Source organism: Oncorhynchus tshawytscha, linkage group LG30 (assembly GCF_018296145.1).
Source record: "Oncorhynchus tshawytscha isolate Ot180627B linkage group LG30, Otsh_v2.0, whole genome shotgun sequence".
Taxonomy (NCBI): domain Eukaryota; kingdom Metazoa; phylum Chordata; class Actinopteri; order Salmoniformes; family Salmonidae; genus Oncorhynchus; species Oncorhynchus tshawytscha.
This window is the reverse complement of record NC_056458.1, coordinates 21836919-21856727: the sequence shown is the minus strand read 5'-3', so window position 1 is coordinate 21856727 and position 19809 is coordinate 21836919. Positions and strand designations below refer to the sequence as shown.

The window sequence follows — 19809 nt, the reverse complement described above, 5'->3', positions numbered from 1 at the left end:
TTCTTTCTGTTTTTTATTTTTAATACATTTGCAAACCTTTCTAAAAACCTGTTTTCGCTTTGTCATTATGGGGTATTATTAGAATAAGGCTGTAACCTAACAAAATGTGGAATAAGTCGAGGGGTCTGAATACTTTCTGAACGCACTGTACAGCCCCAAGTTATGATAAATTGTGTTATGCAATGTTTAAGCATCTCCCTGATGAGGTCATAAATATTATCCAGGGTTTATTTACACTAAACAAAAATATAAATGCAACATGCAACAATTTCAACAATTTTACTGAGTTACAGTTCATATAAGGAAATCAGTAAATTTAAATAAATTCATTAAGCCCTAATCTATGGATGTCACATGACTAGGCAGGGGCGGAGCCATGGCCCACCCTCTTTGGAGCCAGGTCCATCCGCTGGGCAGCCAGGCCCAGCCAATCAGAATTTGTTTTTCCCCTGAAAAGCTCTTCATTACAGACACAAATACTCCTCAGTTTCGTCAACTGTCCGGGTGGTTGGTCTCAGACGATCCCGCAGGTGAAGAAGCTGGATAGGAAGGTCCTGGGCTGCCGTAGTTACACATGGTCTGCGGTTGTGAGTCCGGTTGGACATACTGCCAAATTCTCCAAAACAACGTTGGAGGCAACTTATGGTAGAGAAATGAACATTAAAATCTTTGGCAACAAAGATTTTGGTGGACATTCGTGCAGTCAGCATGCCAATTGCACGCTCCTTCGAAACTGGAGACATCTGTGGCATTGTGTTGTGACAAAACTGCACATTTTAGTGGCCTTTTATTGTCCCCAGCACAAGGTGCACCTTTGTAATGATCATGCTGTATAATCAGCTTCTTGACATGCCGCATCTTTCAGGTGGATGGATTATCTTGGCAAAGGAGAAATGCTCACTAACAGAGATGTAAACAAATTTGTGCACAAACTTTGAGAGAAATGTTTTTTTTGCGTATAGACAGTTACTGGGATCTTTTATTTCAGCTCATAAAATATGGGACCAACACTTTACATATTGTTGTTTAGTATAGATAACACAAAACAAACAAAAGCAGGCGTAGAGGCTTTTGCCCACCTCTCTCTCACAGATTGACGATCATCACTTGGCCCCACCTGTGTGCTTATCAAGGCTTCACAAGGCTTTTCTGGCAGAGCATTTGGCTTGCTGCTGCCCCCTGGGGATGGAGTGTAGAAGTGGTAGTGTAGTATCTACTAATGCTCCTAACCTATTCTAAAACACTTCTTTCCCTCCTCCCTCACTCCTCTCTTCTTCCCTCAGGTTATGGCGGCAGAGACATTCAGTCTTGTCTCTGCTGGTGCTGGTCACCCTCTTCTCCATCGCCTACTCTGTTAAAGGAACACATCAGAAGGTGATGTGTGTGTGTGTGTGTGTGTGTGTGTGTGTGTGTGTGTGTGTGTGTGTGTGTGCAGCCCTGTCCACACATCATCAGGGGTTGCTAATTAACATCCCTAAGACTTTATAAAGCTGTTGTCTCCCAAGACCATAAGCTGAAAAAGAGTATTAAACTTAACACTCACTTACCTTCACCTGACCTATTTACCACATCATGTCCACATGCCCTATTTAATCAGTACATTAGCTGTACCACATGAACGGCTAATATGCTGAGTGCAAACACACACGTGCGCCCTGTACCAAGTTAACAACTAATGTACCACAGCAAAAGTGGCTCAAGAGATCCAAACAGAATTGCTTTAAAGCTGCAGCAATAACCATATTATTTACCATATTAGACTCTTAAGATTTAGTCCTAAGGTGTTACGTCATTAATTTCTGATAAGCCTAAAAACAATTGGACATGGCTGGCACTTCCCACCCAGGCTTTTTACTAGGTGATGTGAGACACTGCTGCTGCTGCTGTTTTCCCGAGTTCACAGGGGTTTGCTGGGAAATAGAGTTCCGTGCCAAAAAACCTCCACAGTGTTCCCATAATCTACACCATCACTGGCCCTTCCAGAAAACAACCTGTCTGCCCATGCCCATGAGGAGGTGTTGGTCCATATATGATGGAGGGAGAGATGGGCAGCAGAAGATGAAGGGATGAAGGGGAGAGAATAAGGGAGAAAGGGAGAGAGAGACGGAGAAAGGAAGAGAGAGAGGGAGAAATGGAGAGAGAGAGGGATAAAGGAATAGAGCGAGAGAGAGAGAGCTGATGAAGAGTAGGGGAAATAAACTGGGTAAGAACGGGCTTCCTTGAAGAAGAAGAATGATTCTGTTCTTCTCTGTTTGTGTTGTTCTGAATCTGAACACTCCTACCCTACGGCCCTGTCCTCTAAACTCTCAACAACAGACACCAGCTTATAATCTCTATTTTATATTCCCACTCCCTCTCTCTCTATCACTTGCCCTCTCTCACCCGACACCCTCTGCTCCTTCTCTTTCTCTCTCTCTATAACTTGCCCCCTCTGCCCCCCCTCTCTCTCACTTGCTTTCGTTCCCCCTCTCACCACTGCTCCCCCTCCCCTCTCTTTCTGTGGTGCACTTTGACTTTCTGCCTCTCACGCTTGGCACTGCCTCCTATTTCTAGAGTAGGGTGCACACACCCACCCTCTCTCCCTCCTAGTGTCTCTCCTACTTACATTTATTTCACTTTGCCTGAGTCTCTCATGGCTGACAGTCTCTCTGTCTCTCATGGCTGACAGTCTCTCTGTCTCTCTTTGTCCTGATGTGAAGCTGACACTCTGTTCCCTGTGTACAGTATGTGCAACACACGGAGAAGAGGTTCCTGTGGTGTGCTTACTGGGTAGGCTTGGGTATCCTGTCATCTGTGGGACTGGGGACTGGCCTGCACACCTTCCTCCTCTACCTGGTAAGAACTCTCTAATTTACCATGCAAATACATGCACATCTACCATGTGTCCACTATGCTTAGCTTGAGCCCAAGAACGCTTTCATATTCTGTGCAACACATGTTAATGCATAATTTGAGACTCTAAGAACATGTGTATATATACCCTACAAATGCATGTTCATATTTAAATAGCATAAGAGCACCTAAGAATGTTTCATATACCATGCAAAATCTATTCATACTCTAGTTGAAATATCCCCCATGGCTGTTTTTAAGTATATTTATATATTTTTTGTTTCTTACTTTTGAACTCTGCATTGTTGGATAAGGGCTTGTAAGTAAGCATTTCCCGGTAAAGTCTACACTTGTTGTATTCGGTGACAAATAAAATGTGATTTGATTTGACGTTACTCAAGTCATTCACACTGTGTATGATGCCCATCTCAAACTCAGTGTTGATGTTTTGTGAGTTGCTGCTAAGAGACGAGAGTCTGTAATAGGCTGTAATAGGAGGTTGGAACATGGCTAAAAGTTCAAGGAGATTCCCTGTGTCTCAGAAGAGAGTGTGTGTGTATGTATGTGTGTGTGAACGTTTGTGTGCGTGCATGTGTAATGTGTGTGTATGTACGCTAGTGTGTGTAGAACATTGTGGTGTTAAGATCTCCTCAGTGAAAAGGCACACACTGCGGCGGGGCAGGCGGGCGGGTAGCAGTAGTGTTTTGACAGGCAGTCCAAAAAAGAACGAGCGCACTCAGTGACCCCACTGACTGAGTGCATGCGAGGCTAGCCAACCTTTCTCTCCTCCCTCCCTTTATTTCTTTTTCTTCTCTCTCTCTGCTTCTCTGTCTCTCTCCACCCCTCCCTCTCCCTGTTTTGAGTGGCAGTGTGGAGCAGAGGAACAGGGTCTGGCTGGCTGTGCTGCAGATCTGGGTTCCCAAACATCTGGTAGTCTTTACCACTCTGAGAACACTATTAACACTGAGCCACCCATCTGTCATTTGGGAGCAGCATAGTCGCAGTCCCATTGCATAGCCAGTGGAGCTAAACTGGAAACTGTTAAGTGTGTCCTCCATTCTGTGTTTTTGAAAGCCAACTCTCTCTGTGCTCCCATATGTCATTTGAGAAGTTTTTATTTTGTTATTGTTTTGGGTGACCTGACTTACTTTCCAAGACGCCAGTCTGTTTTAAAGGAGGATGTCGCCATCTAATGGTATTTTGTGGTAATGGATCAGCAGTTTTTCAGTGCTGTTTGAGGAATCAGTTAAAGTTGCCTGCTTTAGAATGTGAAGCTGATTCACGCTGCTGTTTTTATGGTGGCTATAGACGGGTGGGTTGTTCAGCAACACGACCGATCCGTGCGCAACTTTGGAGCAAAACAGAGGGGTTGGCTCACGCTTACATTCAAAATTCATTATTTGACAACATGTAAACTATATTTAATTTCCAAATGTTTATTGACAACATAAATACAAATGCATCGTTACAGTTGTTGGTTAGCTAGCTAGGGAATTTGAGCCATATTAGGATAAACGTGACCTAAGTCAAAACACCTCAAAACAAGACATGGTATCAAGAACAAGATACAACTAGCTGAAACGAGCCACTAACTATTCCCCACATGGCAGCTTATTGTTATTGTTGCTAGCTATCTGATGTTCAGAATCATAACACACAGCAGTATTTCCCCCCTGTATTCATTTAACAGCGGCGCACCGTCAGAAATTCCTTTTCGGGGTGGAAAAACGCTGTGTGTGTAAACTTAAATGACTAAAACCAGACAAAGTTTGTAGCAAAGATAATTGTTATATATTTTTTTATAGTATAATCTTTCATTACTCGAAATCAAAATAAAAGCTAAGATGATGAACCAATAAATTTACTATGAATTTAGGAGTACTTTTGGCATGGATTACCGATTGGGGTCCTCATAGATTTCTTTATAATGTTTGACCATAAGAACACAGAATTAGCCATGGCAAAATACGTAGAATTGCAGGAAAATTGCTTTTACACTTCAACATTTTCTGTCAGCTCCATGACAAAATGTGTACAGTCGTGGTCAAAAGTTTTGAGAATGACACAAATATGAATTTTCACAAAGTCTGCTGCCTCAGTTTGTATGATGGCAATTTGCATGTACTCCAGAATGTTATGTAGAGCGATCAGATGAATTGCAATTAATTGCCAAGTCCCCCTTTGCCATGCAAATGAACTGAATCCCCCAAAAACATTTCCACTGCATTTCAGCCCTGCCACAAAAGAACCAGCTGACATCATGTCAGTGATTCTCTCATGAACACAGGTGTGAGCGTTGACGAGGACAAGGCTGGAGATCACTGTCATTTTGATTGAGTTCGAATAACAGACTGGAAGCTTCAAAAGGAGGGTGGTGCTTGGAATCATTGTTCTTCCTCTGTCAACCATGGTTACCTGCAAGGAAACACGTGCCGTCATCATTGCTTTGCACAAAAAGGGCTTCACAGGCGAGGATATTGCTGCCAGTAAGATTGCACCTAAATCAACCATTTATCGGATCATCAAGATCTTCAAGGAGAACGGTTCAATTGTTGTGAAGAAGGCTTCAGGGCGCCCAAGAAAGTCCAGCAAGCGCCAGGACCATCTCCTAAAGTTGATTCAGCTGCAGGATCGGAGCACCACCAGTACAGAGCTTGCTCAGGAATGGCAGCAGGCAGGTGTGAGTGCATCTGCATGCACAGTGAGGCAAAGACTTTTGGAGGATGGCCTGGTATCAAGAAGGGCAGCAAAGAAACCACTTCTCTCCAGGAAAAACATCATGGACAGACTGATATTCTGCAAAAGGTACAGGGATTGGATTGCTGAGGACTGGGGTAAAGTAATTTTCTCTGAATCCCCTTTCCGATTGTTTGGGGCATCTGGAAAAAAAGCTTGTCCGGAGAAGACAAGGTGAGCGCTACCATCAGTCCTGTGTCATGCCAACAGTAAAGCATCCTGAGACCATTCATGTGTGGGGTTGCTTCTCAGCCAAGGGAGTGGGCTCACTCAGAATTTTGCATAAGAACACAGCCATGAATAAAGAATGGTACCAACACATCCTCCGAGAGCAACTTCTCCCAACCATCCAGGAACAGTTTGGTGACGAAGAATACCTTTTCCAGCATGATGGAGCACCTTGCAAAAGGGGAAAGTGATAACTAAGTGGCTCAGGGGAACAAAACATTGATATTTTGGGTCCATGCCCAGGAAACTCCCCAGACCTTAATCCCATTGAGAACGTGTGGTCAATCCTCAAGAGGTGAGTGGACAAACATAAACCCACAAATTCTGACAAACTCCAAGCATTGATTATGCGAGAATGGGCGGCCATCAATCAGGATGTGGCCCAGAAGTTAATTGACAGCATGCCAGGGTGGATTGCAGAGGTCTTGAAAAAGAAGGGTCAACACTGCAAATATTGACTCTTTGCATCAACTTCATATAATTGTCAATACCAAAGCCTTTGACACTTATTAAATGCTTTTAATTATAGTTCAGTATTCCATAGTAACATCTGACAAAAATATCTAAAGACACTGAAACAGCAAACTTTGTGTAAATTAATATTTGTGTCCTTCTCAAAACTTTTGGCCACGACTGTACAATTGCAAAAAACTGCTTTAAAATTGCAACATTTCCTCTCAGCTCCATGGAAAAATGTATAGAATTGCAGTTAAGTAGCCTCTTTTTGAGCCATAAAAAAGCTTTCTTATTGCTAAAAGCACACCTGCCTGATAATATGGTATGGTGCCACAGGCTATGGTAAAACATTTTTTTACAAATATGTTATTTTCGGCAAATTTCTTGGGTGGTTTTATAGATTGATGGCGTCGGCAACATTTGATTTGAACAAATGTTTTAGTTAACCCTTTTACGCTTTGAATCAGCCTATATGGATAGGAATACATTTAAATGTTTCTTATAGAAGAAATATGAAATGCTTAACCGCGGTAGCAATTGGATTATGGCAAACTTATTAGACCAAAGGTGGGGACACAACAGTTCACAAGACTGAATCCAAACATTACACTGTTGATTTAATGTGAATTTTATAGCTACTGTACTTTTCGCCTCATTTGTTTACAACGAAATCTGAAAATTCTCTGATGATAGGAATATTCCTGTACAATGTGGGGTAGTTGGTGCAACATAAGACAATAACAAGGGTTTGAGTGAGAGGACTAACTGGTGTCTCCAAGTGACTACACACCTCTCTAAAGTGTACACTTATTAAGTCATTTCAATGCACTTTTATGACTCAAAGAAGTCTTCAACTATACGGTGTTTTGTTGAGCTCTCCTAGCTGTGCCAATGAGGAACTGAAGCAGGCACACTTGTAGTTGTTTTATTTGGAAAACAACCGCACATCCCCTCCCCCACACAATTAATGTTGTTGTTTACGCAATCCAAAAACGGTCCATTATAAATTTCAATCTGGGTCAGGTGGGCATCATTTGAAATTCTGTTCTATTGCTAACCTAACTAGCTAAGTTATAAAATACAATATTACAGTGTTAGGCTTTCACAATGCAGTTCAGGGAAACAGATCATCATTTTGGTGCGCATAGAAAGGAGTCATGATTGCATTCAGGTGCTTGTGCCGTGACTAATTTTCTTCACAGTAGACAAACAGGCTCATTCTGTTTCAGAACTACCAAGGGTATGACGCCATGTCATCTGGAAATGTGATATGGAAGTGGGAAGTGCACATTTGGACTCATAGATGTTTTGTTTGCTTGTATGACATCCAAGGGGTATTTATTATAATCCTCAATGTCTTATCTTTCAAAATTCATAGACTCCTCTTAATTTACAGCGTTTCCCTCACTCAGACAACAAAGAAGTTGCCCAATTAGAGGGAGAAATGGGGCAACTGCTTGTCACGTAAGGTGCTCAAGTTCAGGACAGCTGTCAGTCAAAACACATACAGTAGTGTGAAGCGCAGAGGCAGAGCTCTGACGTCATGTATAGCATGTTACTGTACAGACACTGCGTTTCAATGTAGGAATTATGCCAGTCTTATAATTGTTTTGTTTTTAAAGCCCCTGTGACACCCCCTTCCGTGACCTTTGCCACTGCTGCAACAACAATAAATCTATGAGAAACACTGCATAGCCCTTTACCTATTTGCGTGCATCATTTTTGTGATATTTCGTCAGAAGATTTGGATCATTGTGGGTTTGTGCTCTCCTACTCACAGATGCCTTGGTAGAACTATATACTTATGGTTAGAATACTGTTCCTTATCTGATTAATCTGGTTCTGACTACTACAGAAAATGTTCACTACTACAGGAAATCATATGTATGTCGGTTATGAGTTTTGCAATGTTCGCAATGTTTGATGGTTGCATTGACTTATTTTCCCTTTCTAGATAGTGTCTTCTACTTCACAATGGTTGATGCATCTTTCCTGCTTGGGTTCACAGGGTTCACTGTAAACCCACGTTTGTGAGCAGTAGTTGGAACCATTTGTCTGTGAATGTGAATAAGATGCTGTATGCAGTGCATGTAGAGCAGGAATGGACAACCCTTTCGTAGGCCTGCGGACCAACTAATTAAAAAATATATACAGTGTGGCAAAAAAGTATTTAGTCAGTCACCAATTGTGTATGTTCTCCCTTACGAAGCCACTCCTTCGTTGCCCGGGCGGTGTGTTTGGGATCATTGTCATGCTGAAAGACCCAGCCACGTTTCATCTTCAATGCCCTTGCTGATGGAAGGAGGTTTTCACTCAAAATCTCACGATTCATGGCCCCATTCATTCGTTCCTTTACACGGATCAGTCGTCCTGGTCCCTTTGCAGAAAAACAGCCCCAAAGCATGATGTTTCCACCTCCATGCTTCACAGTAGGTATGGTGTTCTTTGAATGCAACTCAGCATTCTTTGTCCTCCAAACACGACGAGTTGAGTTTTTACCAAAAAGTTATATTTTGGTTTCATCTGACCATATGACATTGGGAGAATCTTCTTCTGGATCATCCAAATGCTCTCTAGCAAACTTCAGACGGGCCTGGACATGTACTGGCTTAGGCTGGGGGACACGTCTGGCACTGCAGGATTTGAGTCTCTGGCGGCGTAGTGTGTTACTGATGGTAGGCTTTGTTACTTTGGTCCCAGCTCTCTGCAGGTCATTCACTAGGTCCCCCCGTGTGGTTCTGGGATTTTTTGCTCACCGTTCTTGTGATCATTTTGACCCCACGGGGTGAGATCTTGCGTGGAGCCCCAGATCGAGGGAGATTATCAGTGGTCTTGTATGTCTTCCATTTCCTAATAATTGCTCCCACAGTTGATTTCTTCAAACCAAGCTGCTTACCTATTGCAGATTCAGTCATCCCAGCCTGGTGCAGGTCTACAATTTTGTTTCTGGTGTCCTTTGACAGCTCTTTGGTCTTGGCCATAGTGGAGTTTGGAGTGTGACTGTTTGAGGTTGTGGACAGGTGTCTTTTATACTGATAACGAGTTCAAACAGGTGGCATTAATACAGGTAACGAGTAGGAGGACAGAGGAGCCACAGAGGGGCCTCTTAAAGAAGAAGTTACAGGTCTTTGAGAGCCAGAAATCTTGCTTGTTTGTAGGTGACCAAATACTTATTTTCCACCATAATTTGCAAATAAATTCATTAAAAGTCCTACAATGTGATTTTCTGGATTTTATTTCTCATTTTGTCTGTCATAGTTGAAGTGTACCTATGATGAAAATTACAGGCCTCTCTCATCTTTTTAAGTGGGAGAACTTGCACAATTGGTGGCTGACTAAATACTTTTTTGCCCCACTGTAAATATACACTACCATTCAAAAATTTGGGGTCACTTAGAAATATCATTGTTTTTGAAAGAAAAGCACATATTTTGTCCATTGAAATAACATCAAATTGATCAGAAATACAGTGTAGACATTGTTAATGTTTTAAATGACTATTGTAGCTGGAAATGGCAGATCTACATAGGGGTACAGAAGCCCATTATCAGCAACCATCACTCCTGTGTTCCAATGGCACATTGTGTTAGCTAATCCAAGTTTATCATTTTAAATGGCTAATTGATCATTAGAAAACCCTTTTGCAAATATGTTAGCACAGCTGAAAACTGTCATCCTGATTTAAAGAAGCAATAAAACTGTCCTTCTTTAGACTAGTTGTGTATCTGGAGCATCAGCATTTGTGGGTTCGATTACAGGTTCAAAATGGCCAGAAACAAATAACTTTCTTCTGAAACTCATCAGTGTATTCTTGTTCTGAGAAAGGAAGGCTATTCCATGCAAGAAATTGCCAAGAAACTGAAGATCTCGTACAATGCTGTGTACTACTCCCTTCACAGAACAGCGCAAACTGGCTCTAACCAGAATAGAAAGAGGAGTGGGTTGCCCCGGTTCACAACTGAGTAAGAGGACAAGTACATTAGAGGATCCTGGTTGTAGAAACAGATGCCTCACAAGTCCTCAACTGGCAGCTTCATTAAATAGTACCCGCAAAACACCAGTCTCAACATCAACAGTGAAGAGGCGACTCCGGGATGCTGGCCTTCTAGGCAGAGTTGCAAAGAAAAAGCCATATCTCAGACTGGCCAATAAAAATATAGGATTAAGATGGGCAAAAGAACACAAATACTGGACAGAAGGCCAGCATCCTGGAGTCGCCTCTTCGCTGTTGAGACTGGTGTTTTGCAGATACTATTTAATGAAGCTGCCAGTTGAGGACTTGTGAAACTTTTGAACGGTAGTGTATGTAATATAAAATACTGTATATAAATATATATGTACAGTACCAGTCAAAAGTTTGGACACACCTACTCATTCCAGAGTTTTTCTTTATACAAATTTATACATTGTAGAAAGTAGAGAAGACATCAAAAATATGAAATAATACATATGGAATCATGTAGTAACCCAAAAAATAATAATTCAAAATATTTTATTTTTGAGATTCTTCTAATTTTTTTATATTTTTAATTGAACTTTTATTTAACTAGGCAAGTCAGTTAAGAACCAAATTCGTATTTACAATGACTGCCTACTGCAGGGATGGAGGGCTGGCATTCAAAATAAATTAACGAAGGAAGAGACAACAATACATCACGCAAAGCAGCCACAACTGTCAGTAAGAGTGTCCATGATTGAGTCTTTGAATGAAGAGATTGAAATAAAATTGTTCAGTTTGAGTGTTTGTTGCAGTTCGTTCCAGTCGCTAGCTATTATGTCACAGTTATGAAAACTTAGGACACTAAAGAGGCCTTTCTACTGACTCTGAAAAACACCAAAGGAAAGATGCCCATCTGCGTGAACGTGCCTTAGGCATGCTGCAAGGAAGCATGAGGACTGCAGATGTGGCCAGAGCAGTAAATTGCAATGTCTCTACTGTGAGACGCCTAAGACAGCGCTACCGGGAGACAGGACGGACAGCTGATTGTCCTCCTGTAACAACACCTGCACAGGATCGGTACAGCCGAACATCACACTTGCGGGACAGATACAGGATGGCAACAACAACTGCTCTAGTTACACCAGGAACGCACAATCCCTCCATCAGTGCTCAGACTGTCTGCAATAGGCTGAGAGAGGCTGGACTGAGGGCTTCTAGGCCTGTTGTCTGGTGAGGACCTGCCTTACATCACCGGCAACAACGTCGCCTATGGGCACAAACCCACCGTCGCTGGACCAGACAGGACTGGCAAAAAAGTGCTTTTCACTGACGAGTGTCGGTTTTGTCTCACCAGGGGTGATGGTCAGATTCACGTTTGTCATCGAAGGAATGAGCGTTACACAGAGGCATGTTACACCGAGGCCGCAACTCTGGATTGATTTGGAGTTGCAGGGTCTGTCATGATCTGGGGTGGTGTGTCACAGCATCATCGGACTGAGCTTGTTGTCATTGCTGGCAATCTCAACGCTGTGCGTTACAGGGAAGACATCCTCCTCCCTCATGTGGTACCCTTCCTGCAGGCTTATCCTGACATGACCCTCCAGTATGGCAATGCCACCAGCCATACTGCTCGTTCTGTGCGTAGTTTCCTGCAAGACAGGAATGTCAGTGTTCTGCCATGGCCAGCAAGAGCCCGGATCTCAATCCCATTGAGCACGTCTGGGACCTGTTGGATCGGCGGGTGAGGGCTAGGGCCATTCCCCCCAGAAATGTCAGAGAACTTGCAGGTGCCTTGGTGGAAGAGTGGGGTAACATCTCACAGCAAGAACTGGCAAATCTGGTGCAGTCCATGAGTAGGAGATGCACTGCAGTACTTAATGCAGCTGGTGGCCACACCAGATACTGACTGTTACTTTTGATTTTGACCCCGCCTTTGTTCAGGGGCACATGATTCCATTTCTGTTAGTCACATGTCTGTGGAACTTGTTCAGTTTATGTCTCAGTTGTTGATTCTTGTTATGTTCATACAAATATTTACACATGTTAAGTTTGCTGAAAATAAATGCAGTGTGCAGTGAGAGGACGTTTCTTTTTTGCTGAGTTTATGTTTATATATATATATATATATATTTGTTTACTCAGTCGGGGTCGCAACTTACTGTTTACAGTTAGAGTGCAATTTCAACATTTGGTGGGCATCAGCCGTCACTAAATTAGCGCATGTCGGCCCATGATTGGTAAGTTAGTCTAGTCAAATCAAATCAAATTTATTTATATAGCCCTTCGTACATCAGCTGATATCTCAAAGTGCTGTACAGAAACCCAGCCTAAAACCCCAAACAGCAAGCAATGCAGGTGTAGAAGCACGGTGGCTAGGAAAAACTCCCTAGAAAGGCCAAAACCTAGGAAGAAACCTAGAGAGGAACCAGGCTATGTGGGGTGGCCAGTCCTCTTCTGGCTGTGCCGGGTGGAGATTATAACAGAACATGGCCAAGATGTTCAAATGTTCATAAATGACCTGCATGGTCGTATAATAATAAGGCAGAACAGTTGAAACTGGAGCAGCAGCACGGTCAGGTGGACTGGGGACAGCAAGGAGTCATCATGTCAGGTAGTCCTGGGGCATGGTCCTAGGGCTCAGGTCCTCCGAGAGAGAGAGAAAGAAAGAGAGAATTAGAGAGAGCATATGTGGGGTGGCCAGTCCTCTTCTGGCTGTGCGGGGTGGAGATTATAACAGAACATGGCCAAGATGTTCAAATGTTCATAAATGACCAGCATGGTCGAATAATAATAAGGCAGAACAGTTGAAACTGGAGCAGCAGCACGGCCAGGTGGACTGGGGACAGCAAGGAGTCATCATGTCAGGTAGTCCTGGGGCATGGTCCTAGGGCTCAGGTCCTCCGAGAGAGAGAGAGAAAGAGAGAATTAGAGAACGCACACTTAGATTCACACAGGACACCGAATAGGACAGGAAAGGTACTCCAGATATAACAAACTGACCCTAGCCCCCCGACACATTAACTAATCTAATCATTAACTAGTCTAGTGAGCCACTCATGATGAGTTCTGTTTTTTTGTGGGCCCCACCACCATCAAAGTTGCCCATTTCTGATGTAGAGGTACTCTCTCCTTTAGGAGGTAACACCATTGGACTCAGTTATAGCAGTCCTATAGGAAGAGTCACTGAGAGGTCAGGATGTCACAGGGATTCCTATCTAAGCCAGAGCTTCCTGTGGACACTGTACAAAATAAGATGCTTCCTAAGGACATAAAGGGCACTGCTTATGAGGCGTCTTGTGACTTGAGTGTCATCATGTGACTCTCACTTCCTGTGTCTGATATAGTGGCATGAGATGAGACAGAGGCCTCTGTTCTAAAAGGCAATGTCTTTTCTATTCATTTATGTCTGAAATGTACAAGATGTGGCGCTCTCCTGATCACAATGGGGATTCTGTATAATATCCCAATAGTGTGTTGTACCATCAGCACTCAGCAGAGGGAGATAGAGTCCGTTCTGAAGTTGTCCTGAAACTGACTCACTCAGACAGTGAAGAGGAGGATCTCCTTCTGCACTTGTCTCCTTTGTGTTTGTGTGAGACTGTGAGACTGTGAGCTATTGAGTATATATGGACAAGAATGGCTATTGGATTAACACACACATGCCTCCTGTCCTTGGTTGAAGAGTTTGGTGCGGCAGGTGGTGGTTAGAGCATTGGGCCGGTAACCAAAAGGTCAACTCGGGGATTCGATCCAGCAACAAGGTAAAAATCTGTTGTTCTGCTCCTAAACAAGGCAGTTAACCCACTGTTCTCCGGTAGACCGTCATTGTAAATTAGAATTTGTTCTTAACTGACTTGCCTAGTTAAATAAAAAATATTCATCCCTGTGCCAGGGCACATGAGAGGGGGAGGATGGAGGAGGCGGGGGGGCGCGGAGGCGCTGTGACTTGCTAAGGCGTGGTTCCCCCACTAACTGGATCTCTGACACAACAGTCTCCACTCCCAGGGGGTTTAGGTCCCAGAACACATCCAAACACACACTTCTACGTCTTTGTCCTATACCTGAGCCCATCAGCAACTATGATGAAAGTGGTGATGATGATGATGATGATGAAGACTGAGTGATTACCCTCTTGTCACAGCATCTACAGTTGTTTTGTTTGTCTGTATCATGTGTTTTCTAATGTCAACCACGACTGATGTGTCAGTATACCATATGAATCCAGTTTTAATGGGCCTGGGTGATGGATGACTGGGACTTGGCGAAATCTAGGCAAAGCTGTAAATAGTTTTGACGAGAGCTCATTTGAGTCATCCACCATTAAGTTGCATTCAATAATGGCTGTTGTCATTAAGTAATTATGGGAAGCTTAGAAAATTGCTGTGATTAACAGTAAATCAACAGCAACAAAGTATAAAAAAACATATTCGAAGTCGAACACATTTGTGTTTGGATAAACGTGCCCCAGGGCCCCGACCTCCAGCCCCCGCCCCCCAGATAGCATATGAACATGTCATAAGCAAAGGCAATGTGTAGAATAGCTGGAAATTAGCTTTAAAACTCTTACTCTCACTTTCTCTTATGACGTGTGAAGAATAGCATGAGATGAGCTATAAAATAGCACATTTCTTTCTCAGCACCAAAGGCAAAATGTGCAGAATTGCAGGAAATGTGCTTTAAAATGGCAAAATGTTCTCTAAGCCTCATGAAAAAAATGTCTAGAATAGAATGATAAAACAGCACATTTTTCTCTGCGAACAGAGGTATGGTAGGGGCCCCAGGGCCCCAAATGCAGTAGTTTAGCCATGTGTGTGTTTTATGACTATCACTATAATGTCAGTTAAACCTCCAGAAAACGCTAGCTGTTCTTGGGATTATAAAAATACTATAGTGTTTGTCTAAGCAGTGTGATTTACCATGTCTTGTCTTTCAGAAATATCCCAGAGGATTAGATAAATAAAGGAGACATTCTGTAGTTTTCTATATCCAGACTTGTAGGATTTTCTAAATTACACGTTGTAGAATGGTTTGCATAGCTTAAACACATTTTCCCCAGAAAAGCCCCTGAAATGAAGTTTTACTGTTGACCAACACAGCTCAAATTAACGACAACACTGTCTAAGAGCGTGCCAACCAACATCTGTCGTATCTTTCCACTCAGTCATATCAGTGCTGGACTATTGTCTAGTTAGAAATCTAGATGACTATCACTTTCAGAGTCATGCAGACACCTACACAGTACAAAGCCATTTAAATTAATCCAGAGAAACAAATGAACAAACTCCATTACACCCATGCTGACACTCACATTTCCTCTGAAACACACGCATACGCAAGCACGTACGCATGCACACACACACAGACACTTTTCACACTCAAACAAGCACCCTCACACGAGCACACACACACACACACTAGAGGTTGACATGGAAACAGGACTCCCGTGGGTCTTACAGGATTCTGTCAGGAATGGGAGTCAATTTCTAGAGTCAAGTTCGGAACAGGATAGGACTGGATCAACAGTCTACAGGAATGGGCATAACAGGAATAGTTATAAACTGATTTTCTTGGGTGGAAATATGTAATGTGTGGAGCTTTTCATGAAAACAACAACTATGTAGGCTAGGCTAAATAATGTTTTACTTAAGAAATCAAATCAAATTGTATTGGTCACACAGACATATTTAGCTGATGTTATGTGGGTGTAGTGAAATGCTTGTGTTCCTAGCTCCAACAGTGCAGTAGTATCTAACAGTTCACAACAATCCACACTAATCTAAACGAATGGAATTAAGAAATGTATAAATATTAGATTGAGCAATGTCGGAGTGGCTTTGACTAAACTACAGTAGGATAGAATACAGTATAACATATGAGATGAGTAAAGCAGTATGTAAACATTATTTAAACATGATTAAAGTCACTAGCATTCCATTATTAAAGTGGCCAGTGATTTCGAGTCTATGTACAGTGCCTTGCGAAAGTATTCGGCCCCCTTGAACTTCGACCTTTTGCCACATTTCAGGCTTCAAACATAAAGATATAAAACTGTATTTTTTTGTGAAGAATCAACAACAAGTGGGACACAATCATGAAGTGGAACGACATTTATTGGATATTTAAAACGTTTTTAACAAATCAAAAACTGAAAAATTGGGCGTGCAAATTTATTCAGCCCCCTTAACTTAATACTTTGTAGCACCACCTTTTGCTGCGATTGCAGCTGTAAGTCGCTGGGGGTATGTCGTTTGCCCCCGGTCATGTGTTGTGCAGACCTCACTACCCTCTGGAGAGCCCTATGGTTGCGGGCGTTGTAGTTGCTGTACCAAGTGATGATACAGCCCGACAGGATGATCTTACCTGTTTCAATACGCAGAGGCAATATCCCTGATCTGACCTGTTTCAATACGCAGAGGCAATATCCCTGATCTGACCTGTTTCAATACGTAGAGACAATATCCCTGATCAATACGCAGAGGCAATATCCCTGATCTGACCTGTTTCAATACGCAGAGGCAATATCCCTGATCTGACCTGTTTCAATACGCAGAGGCAATATCCCTGATCTGACCTGTTTCAATACGCAGCAATATCCCTGATCTGACCTGTTTCAATCAATATCCCTGACTGACCTGTTTCAATACGCAGAGGCAATATCCCTGATCTGACCTGTTTCAATACGCAGAGGCAATATCCCTGATCTGACCTGTTTCAATACGTAAAGACAATATCCCTGATCTTACCTGTTTCAATACGTAAAGACAATATCCCTGATCTTACCTGTGCAAACAGCAATCTCTTGTTTTTAGATAGGTTATACATAATATATCTCTCACACACAAATGCATCCTTAATCAAACAAAAGGTTCTCAATTTGGGTTTATGATTAATCTCCTCCACCCATTTTTTTGGATATTGCATCAACAATTTTAAAAAATCATATCTATGCAGTGGTGGGCCGTCAGGGCGAGCAAGGCCTTCTCTGCTGGCCTAAACATCATCAGAATATACATTTTTTTTTAAATATATTTTTCCCACAAATATGTATTAAATGATTCCCCAGAGTAAGAGTTACACTCTTCATTTCATAGCTTTCCTCTTGGTTGCACTGCTTCCAGCCCCAGGTTGAGATTTGGAGGGCTGGTCTTTATGTTAGATATTTTATCCAATCATATTCAGCCATCATGTGTTGCCAGGGGTCTAAAATCTGCCCTCGGGCCTTCAGAATCAACAGTGCGGGCGCTTGTAGCTTAAAGTGAATGGAAATTAAAATTTAGTGTCAACCAAACAGCTTTAGAGTTGGCTATTGTACGCCTGTTGGCTGGCTCCAGTGTTACACAGGAGCCAGCTAGCAGGCGTAGTGCGTGCACGTCTTTTGATTGGATTACCAATATTGAGAGGCAGGTCTTATATGGGCAGGTCTCAGAACTAGGAAACTGAAATTGATCAACAAATTAATTTGCGTACTACTAAGCTGTTTTTTCAACCCACAATGGCGGAAGGAGAAGATATCGATTTGGTCGAGGATATAATTATAACGCCATTCTCAAGACAAACTTTTCAAGAAAAGTTAGACATTGTCAGGAGAGGTAGACGCCGACGCTACAAAGCCTGTCACAGGCGGGAAAGGGGTTAGTTCGCCACTTTCAACTATGAATGACTCACAGGCTCCGAGAAGCACTACAAACTGTACTGCTGGGAATGCCTATTATTTGCAAGTGATCGATTTGGTGTTTGGAGCCACACTGGCTTTGCAAACCTGAGTTGTCTAACCAAGGCAGCAACGAGACACCAAAGTACGGCTGGGCACTTACAAGCAATGGTGCTTTTGAAAACTTTTGGGGACACCCGAGTGGATCTACAGCTCAACGAACAAACGCGCAGGGCAACGAAGCTGCACAATGAAAAGGTATTGTACTCTTCCCCTGCAATTCTCTGAATAAAAATGTCAATTTCAAGGTGACGCAACGCCTGGTTATACTGCGTTTCTGTCTAAATGTATAGTGTCTAGAGCCATGGCATCATAATGAGGGAAATAAGAGGTGGATTAATTTGGGTGGGACTGTGTAGGACTTCACTGAAGGCCCAGGCCGCCCCAGAACCACGGCATGCTACTATATTTTTGTCTCCCTTAATTTTTTTTCTTCATACAAATGTTCACAGTCAGACTGTTGAAAAAGGTCAGACATTTCAGTTGCCCATGATACCTCTATGGATAGATCCCATTGAAAAACATTACTAGCTATTCTGGCAGTTGGCATATCCAACAACCTATTCTATAGTCTCACCGTGCACACCTTCCATCTCACCTCACAGGGTTTCCACCCCATGTCCCCAGTTATTGCAAGTATAGGTGCAAACTTGTGGGCACCTAAAAAGTAAAGTACTGCTCTGTTATGGACATGTACGTTTTTGAGATACCTTTTAGCACCCCACACTCCTGCTGAGTCGTCCAGAACAGGACACAATCATGTCTGATACAGTTTGGAGTATGTAGCATAACCAGTATCTTGGAGTGTTTTTTCCCTAGAACTCCCCCAAGAGCTCTACTTGCTGAGTCGGCCAGGGCAGATGTTGCATATAGAAAGGTAATATGTTCATCAACAAAAAGACCCTAATATTTATGAACGCTAGTAAACTCAAGAATGTCTTCACCAAAACAAAACTGAAAAACACTTCTCTTAGTAGCTTGTTTTCTAAAATGCATTATCTGTGTTTTTGTCTGGTTGATCATGAGTCTCCATCTTTTACACCAATTGACTGCACATAATAACATGTTCTGCAGGTCTTGTTCAGTTTCTGCCATCTAAATAATATCATCAGCATGTAAGATGTCAGGGTTAAAAGTCTGGTTGTTAGCTGGCAGAATGGGTGAGTGAATATTGTTTCCTGTCATAAGGTGCCCTGTCATTTGCCACAGGCAGCCCTTGGCAGCTATAGAACATAGTGGAATATGGTGGAGTATTCAAGAAGACACGAGTGACAAATCTATGGCGGTGGATATGTGTTCCATGCTTATCCAATAGAGGAACACACTGGCTCTTTATCCAGTAGAGGAACACACTGGCTCTTTATCCAGTAGAGGAACACACTGGCTCTTTATCCAGTAGAGGAACACACTGGCTCTTTATCCAGTAGAGGAACACACTGGCTCTTTATCCAGTAGAGGAACACACTGGCTCTTTATCCAGTAGAGGAACACACTGGCTCTTTATCCAGTAGAGGAACACACTGGCTCTTTATCCAGTAGAGGTCAAAAGTTTTAGAACACCTACTCATTCCAGAGTTGTTCTTTTTTTGACTATTTTCTACATTGTAGAATAATGTTGAAGACATCACAACTATGAAATAACACATATGGAACCATGTAGTAACCAATTTAAAAAAATATATATATATATATTTGAGATGATTCAAATAGCCACCCTTTGCCTTGATGACAGCTTTGCGCACTCATGGCATTCTCTCAACCAGCTTCATGAGGTAGTCACTTGGAATGCATTTCAATTAATAGGGTTGCCTTCTTAAAAGTTCATATGTGGAATTTCTTTCCTTAATGTGTTTGAGCCAAGGTAGGGGGGTATACAGAAGATATCCCTATTTGCTAAACGACCAAG

The 19809-nt window shown here is 42.5% G+C and overlaps 1 protein-coding gene across 6 annotated transcripts in view; it reads left to right on the top strand.

The window, feature by feature from the left end:
- Positions 1 to 19809, top strand: part of LOC112228585 (vacuole membrane protein 1) — a 111390-nt gene that overhangs the window by 29119 nt on the left and 62462 nt on the right. For 5 of the 6 annotated variants that reach the window (XM_042309174.1, XM_042309175.1, XM_042309176.1 and 2 more), the window contains exons 4-5: positions 1284 to 1374; positions 2725 to 2835. In XM_042309174.1, coding sequence (XP_042165108.1) covers positions 1284 to 1374; positions 2725 to 2835 — 202 coding nt within the window. Of the gene's footprint in view, positions 1 to 1283; positions 1375 to 2724; positions 2836 to 18639; positions 18781 to 19809 lie in introns of those variants that run through there. The other variant, XM_042309177.1, reaches the window with a different exon arrangement.